Here is a 6,043-nt window from a genome sequence, read left to right as displayed (position 1 = left end):
TCCCCGGGTGTCTGGGGTTTGGGGGGGGGGGGGGGGTGCCTGTGAGCCAAGATGCCTGGACCCCCTCCCAAGTGGGGAGGAATCAAAGGCCATGCCTCCTGGACACATGCTACATCATAGGACAATCCCACAGGCCCTGAGGTCACAACCCTGAAGCTTCTTTATTGGTGGAGGCACAAGAGTGGGCGGAGCTATTGAGCCCCCTGCTCTGGGCGGAACCGGAACCTGGGGAGGAAAGAGTCAATGAGAGCAGCCACTGCATGTCCCCCTCCTATATGCCCCGCCCCTCCAGCCCCAAGCCCTGCCCTGTCCCCTGCACTCACTCCAGGGTGCAGCTGACCAATCCCAGTGCGAAGGAGGCGGCAGAGGCGACCCCGATCACTAGCAGTGGGTGCTGGAGACTCTCCCAGCCTGGGGGGTAAGGGGCAGAGGGGGTGGGGCCTGGGCTTGCGGGCAGAGCCATGTCCATGGGGCAAAAGGGGTGGAGCCAAGGCCTCATCAGGAAAGGAGGCGGGTCCAGGGATGGTGGGCAGGGCCATGTCCATGGGGTTAAAAGGGTGGGGCCAGAGCCTAATCATGGGGAAAGGGGCAGGGCTTAGGATGGTGGGCAGGGCATCACTAAGGGGAAAGGGGCAGGAGGGAGGTAGGGGAAAGGGGTTGGGGGCAGGGTCAGAGCCAAGTCGGGAGCATCCCCACTGGGGTGTGTGGCCAAGAGGGGGCGTGGCTTGAGATTGGACCTGCCCCCCTCCTCGCTCACCTGAATAGCAGCTCTCCAGGGCCCAGCAGGGCACCTTGTCCCTCCGGCAGGTGGAGCAGTTGAGGGCCCAAGCTGTGCCCCCTGGGACCCAGGCATCGAGTCAGCGGTCAACAGCCCCCCTGCTGGACCTCCCCCCCAACTTGCCCCCCCCAGCCCTGGGGGGATACTTACGGCAAGCTGGAGGGCACAGCGCTGTGGGGGGGATGGGAAAGGTGAAAAAGAGGGGCTGGGGTGTGGCCAAGGGGTGGGTGGGGCTAAGGTCCCAATGGGTGCGGCCACTTCCTCTTACCATCCCGGGTGAACTCCGGCAGCTTTACCTCATGCAGCCAATCCCAGAAGACGGGGAGGTCCGAGAGGTTGTGGCCCAGCTCTGTGGGGGCAGGATTAGGCCCCTCCCAGTCAGGATGCAACCGCTTCAGCCACTGCCCCAGGATCAGCCCCTCCAAGTCCTCCAGCCTGGATTGGGTCCTTTGCACTGCCCACCCTGTCAGTATCAGGCCCCTCCACGTGATCAGGATTGGGCCCTTTGAAACCCCACCTCAGCCAGGATTGAGCCATTCCACCCCCAAAACCCTTTAGGATCAGGTCCCTCCAGCCCCCCCATACAGGATGGTGCCTCTCCAGCCACTGCCCCAGGATCAGCCCCCTCCAAGCATTCCCCCCGCTACCAGGATCAGGCCCCTGCCCCATTCCCCAGCCAGGATTGGGCCCCTTCAGCTCCACCTCAGGCAGGATTGAGCCCTTCTACCCCCACACCCGACTCCTTCAGGATCTGCTCCCTCCACCCCCCCCAGTCAGGATTGGGCCCTTCCAACTCCCTCCGTAGCCAGCATTAGGCCCTTCCACCTTCCCTCTGGATCATGGCCCTCCAGCCCACCCCGGCCCTTCTGTCAGGATTGGGCTCTTCCAATGCCTCCCCCATCAGGATCAGGCCCCTGCCTTCCTGCCTCCCTTACCCATTAAGCGAAAGACCCGGTGGATCTTCTCAGTCACCACCTCCACTGCCTGGTCCTCTTGGCATGCAGGGGCACAGGGGTCAAAGGTCAGGGCAGGATCAGTGGCCGGGAGGAGGGATGGAGGGTGTCAAGGGGGCTGAGGGAGAAGCCCCCCCCCTTCCCCCGTCCCCGGGCGCACAGCTGGGCAGGCCCTAGTGAAACCCAGCAGTCAGCAGTAGGGACCAGAGTGAACACCCACAACATGGGAAAAATAGGACGGAAGAACCCAGGTGTGTCCCGCCCCCTTGGACCCTTACCCAGCGCAAAGCCCCGGAGGGTTTGGCCAACCCAGGGGTACTTGCTGCAGGCCCGACCCTCCCGGCCAGCCTCGTAACGGGTGCAGAGACGGGCAAAGCGTCCAGCCAAACCCCGCCGGCCTGGGGGGCACTGCACACAGCCCCCAGTGAGGGTGGGCAACAGGGACAGCAGCAGCAGCAGAGGAAGGCAGGGGGCAGATAAGAGCCCCTGCGGGGCAGATGTACAGGCTAGTGGGGTACAGCCCATCCCTGGGGGGCAGATAATAGCCCCTGGAGGGTGGATGTGGTGGGGTAGATCCTGGCCCCAGGGGGACAAATAGTCCCTGGGGTTCAAATGTGGGGGGTGGTGGTGTAGATCCCAGTAATCGGCGGGCATGTAAGTGCCCCTGGGAGATAGCTCTGTGGCAGGAGAGGGCAGATCCGCGCTCTATGGTTCCATGCCAGCTGCGGCTGTTATACAGGACGTCACGTTCCGCGGGCCCCGCCCCTGCTGCGGTAAGCCACGCCCCCTTCTCAGCCCTCCGGGGCGGGGCCGTTAGAACACGCCCTGCCCGCTCCGCGACTTCAAAGATGGGATTGTCATAATATGGGGAACGGGCGTGGCCTATCGCCTGGGTCCCGTCTCCTCTTAAAGGCACTCCCCCCCAGCACACGCCTGTTCCGTCACTCTTTTATTCCAAGCCTGGTCCTTTAAATCCCAGTAGGCCCCGCCCACACGTGATACAGCAGGTGCACAAGCCCCCCCCTCTCCCATGCCACCCCAGCAAGCCACGCCCCTGGGGGGCTCCCAGCTCCCCCCACCCAGGCGTCTGGTATCATAGTCCTGCCCCGCCCCCGTGGGGGGTGGGGGGGAAATCCTTCAAGTCTTCTGGGGGCGGGGCTTGGAATCTTTCTGGCCCCGCCCCTTCCTCTCCCATTGGTGGGGGGGTCCTCAGGCTCCAAGCAGGGCTGGAAGAGAGGAGAGAGCAGGAGAGCCAGTGCCCCGCCTCCCTGGACAATGGGGCTATTCTCAGCCCGGGGCCGAGGGGGGATGGGACAACGTTGCCTTTGTGCCCCGCTGGCCACTGGGATATTCCCCTCACCTCCAGTCCACCCAGTTCAGGCTCCCAGTTCAGGCCCCCGCCCCCACTGTGCCCAGTTCACCCAAGCTAGATTCCTTGCCCTACCAATTCAGACTCTCAGTTCATTTCCCCCCCAGTTCACCCAGTCCAGATACCCAGTCCTACCACTTCAGGCTCCCAGTCTCCCCAGTTTGCCACTCCCAGTTCACCCAGTTGAAACTCACAGTTCCCCCAGTTCATTTCCCTCCAGTCCTCCCAGTTTAGACTCCCAGTTTTGGTCCCCCAGTCTGCCCAGATTAGATTCCCAGTTCTCGCAGTTCACCCGTTCCATCACCCTTCAGTGCTCCCAGTTTGGGCCCCCAGCCTGCACAGATTAGACTCCCAATCTGACCAATTCAGGCCCCTTCCATTCTGGCTAGTTCAGACCCCCAATTCCATCCCCATCAGTTGTCCCAGTTCAGACTCTCAGTTCAGCCCCCAAGTCCCCCCCACAGTTCAAACTCCTACTTTGAACTCCCAGTTTGCCCATTTCAGCCTCCCAGTTCAGCTCAACCCCCCGCCCGCCCCTGTCTGCCCAGTTCACCCCCCAGAGAACCCAGGCATCCTGTGCCTATCCCAGCCTCTCTCACCACTTACCAGCACCCCCTGTGGCTGGAGGTAGATGGGGCAGGAAGGGTGGAGCTCCCCAGGAAGCTCCGCCCCCTCACTGTAACCCCCGCCCCCATCAGGGGCGGATGAATCGCAGCGAGCGGGCAGTGAGGAGGTCACTGGGGTCAGGGAAGGTGGAGTCCAGGTGGAAGCCATGGGCCAGCGCCATCTTGAGCACTTCCTCCAGGAAGTCGGTGGGCGTGGCCAGCTCCCGTCCCCCGGGGTGCACAGTGTGCAGAGGCCACACCCCCTGTTTTGCATATTCGTCTGCCGGCATGACTACTGGCCGCGGTGCCCACTCCAGTCGCAGGTGGTGGCGACTCCCAGCCTCTGGCTCCTCCCATTGGCCACCCCTTTGATCAGCCTCTTCCTGTTGGTCAACGCCAACTCTTCGTTGACTCGCGGTGCCATCCCATTGGCCAGTTTGGGCTCTGCTCCCTTGAGCGGCATCATCCCGTTGACCAATGCCACAACTCCATTGACGGTCAATGCTGTCCTGTTGGCTGATGCTGGCTCCACCCGTTTGATGTTTGTTGCCTTCCCATCCGTCGCTGCTGGCGCCATACTGTCGACAGCTGCTTCCATTCCACTGGCTGCCAATGACATCATGTGCTTGACCTACCTCGCCTCCATTTTGCTGCCTTTTGGCTCTGTCCCCCCCGCCCTCGCCGGCGCCATCTTGTGGTCCATCCCTGCCAGCACCCCATTGGCCAACATTGACTTGAGCCTGTTGGTCAATGTTGACTTGACCTTGAGGGCCATCTTGCTCCTCTTGGAAGAAGAGGCTGTTGCCAGGCCCTGCCTTCCCCAGGACCCCAGCCCTGGGGGCCTTGCCAGTGCCCCTGAGCCGGGCCCGGAAGGCGTCCATGAAGCCCCTGTCAGTGCAGAAGACATTGGCTGTGAAGACCCGTAGGGCGCAGGAGTCCAGCTCGTAGCACTGCCGCCCAGCCCTCACTGTGAAGTGCACCACGCGCTGCTGGGTGTCCACGTCAGTGTGGAGCGGGTGGTCCACTGCATTGTGGAGCACTGCTGCTGAGCCGAGCCTCCGCTGCACTGCGTCCCATTGGCTCAGGGCTTCCTGGAGAGGGTGGAGCTGGTAGAAGTCAGCCTCGGTGGCCAGTAGTCCCAGCTCAGAGTAGCCCTCAGGGAGCTGGAGCTGCCCCGTCCGCAGGAAGTTGAGCACGTGGCGGAAGGTAGGGCCGTCACGGTCGATGATGTAATGGCCCTGTCTGTCCATGTGCGATGGGCGGGGCCCGCCCCGGAACATGGCAGCCAGCATGGAGTCAGGGCAGCGGGTCAGCGTTTCCACCGTGGTGGTGTAGAGCTTGCCCCCCACGTTGAGGGTCACGGGACCCCCCCCAGCCCAGGGGACCCGGACGTCTAGGTTCTCTGGGCCTGCCAGCATGGTAGAAGGGGGGATGCAGGCTTCCCTACCCTGAACACCTGGGTTCTCTGGGCCCGCCAGCTGGGGAGACCGGGATCTCTGTGGTTCTCTGTCCTGGATACCTGGGTTCTCTCCTGTTCGGGGGGTCTCATCCACCCCAGGTTGCCCCCAGATGGTTAGGTTCTCTGGGCCCACCAGCCCAATAGAGGAGGGTCTCTGGGCTTCGCCACCCTGGACACCTGGGTTTTCTAGCCCCACCAGCCTGGTAGAGGGGGGTCTCCGGGTCTCTGTGCCCCAGACGCTTGGGACCTCTGGTCCTCCCAACCTGGCAGAGCAGGGGATCTGGGGTTCTCCGTCCTGGACGCCTGGATTCTCCGCTGTTAGGGGGGTCTCATCCACCTCAGGTTGTCCCCGGATGCCTGGGGTCTCTGGCTCCACCAGTCCCATCTGGGGGTATCTTTGGGTCTCTCCGCCCCGGATGCCTGGGTTCTTTGGGGCGGGTCCTGCCAGCTGGCTGGAGCGGGGCCCCCTGGCCTTTCCTCTGGCCCGGACGCCTGGGTTCTCAGTCTCTCTCGGCACCGGCATTGCCTTTGCAGCTGCTCCCAGACGCCTGGATCCTTTCCGTCTCCGTGCCGGCACCACCCGCAGGAAGCGTCGCTGCCCGGCCCGGCCCCTTTAAGAAGGAGGGAGGCGGGGCTGGCCCCCACCCTGCCCATGGAGCTAGACCCCTCCCCCATGGGAGGGGGTATTTCCCCAGACGCCTGGGTTCCCTGTCTGTGACCGCCCCCGCAACACGGACACCTGGGTTCCCGCCCCCTCCTGGGAGGGTGCTGGGGTGTCCCGGACTCCTGGCTCCCGTGTGCTACGTGCCCGTGGGTGCCCGGGCGGGTCCGCGTGTGTCAGCGTGTGTCAGTCGGAGAACCGGGCAGAGGACCCAGGCT

General features: G+C 63.7%; 2 protein-coding genes across 6 annotated transcripts; both read right to left on the bottom strand.

The window, feature by feature from the left end:
• Positions 1 to 68: 68 nt before the first annotated feature.
• On the bottom strand, positions 69 to 2,390 carry TMEM95 (transmembrane protein 95). Of its 5 annotated transcripts, XM_025193780.1 has the most exons (7): positions 2,010 to 2,390; positions 1,714 to 1,770; positions 1,047 to 1,127; positions 929 to 949; positions 758 to 838; positions 324 to 411; positions 69 to 225 (listed from the first exon to the last, which is right to left on the bottom strand). In XM_025193780.1, exons 1-7 carry the CDS (start codon positions 2,383 to 2,385, stop codon positions 192 to 194), a joined length of 738 nt encoding a protein of 245 aa, XP_025049565.1. In that variant the 5' UTR covers positions 2,386 to 2,390; the 3' UTR covers positions 69 to 191. The 5 variants fall into 5 exon arrangements, with proteins under 5 accessions (XP_025049565.1, XP_025049564.1, XP_025049563.1 ...); XM_025193779.1 differs by having other exon boundaries at positions 69 to 411; positions 929 to 983; XM_025193778.1 differs by having other exon boundaries at positions 324 to 838.
• Positions 2,170 to 5,777, bottom strand: KCTD11 (potassium channel tetramerization domain containing 11; the record flags this gene model as incomplete). Its single annotated transcript, XM_006037329.3, has 2 exons — positions 2,170 to 2,957; positions 3,707 to 5,777. A coding segment is annotated over one exon (1,983 nt), but the record flags the coding sequence as incomplete, so codon positions are not given.
• Between the last annotated feature and the right edge of the window lie 266 nt (positions 5,778 to 6,043).

Source organism: Alligator sinensis, unplaced genomic scaffold, assembly GCF_000455745.1.
Source record: "Alligator sinensis unplaced genomic scaffold, ASM45574v1 scaffold1488_1, whole genome shotgun sequence".
Classification (NCBI taxonomy): Eukaryota; Metazoa; Chordata; order Crocodylia; family Alligatoridae; genus Alligator; species Alligator sinensis.
The sequence above is the reverse complement of the archived record's forward strand: the minus strand, read 5'-3'. Positions and strand labels throughout refer to the sequence as shown.

Excerpts from the sequence above, each read along its gene's own strand:
- TMEM95 (XM_025193777.1), bottom strand. The coding sequence starts at position 2,385 with ATGCCCGCCGATTACTGGGATCTACACCACCACCCCCCACATTTGAAC. Across the intron at positions 1,771-2,009 it reads CCTCCGGGGCTTTGCGCTGG|AGGACCAGGCAGTGGAGGTG; the intron begins GTAAGGGTCCAA and ends CTGCATGCCAAG. Across the intron at positions 1,128-1,713 it reads CCGGGTCTTTCGCTTAATGG|AGCTGGGCCACAACCTCTCG; the intron begins GTAAGGGAGGCA and ends CTGCCCCCACAG.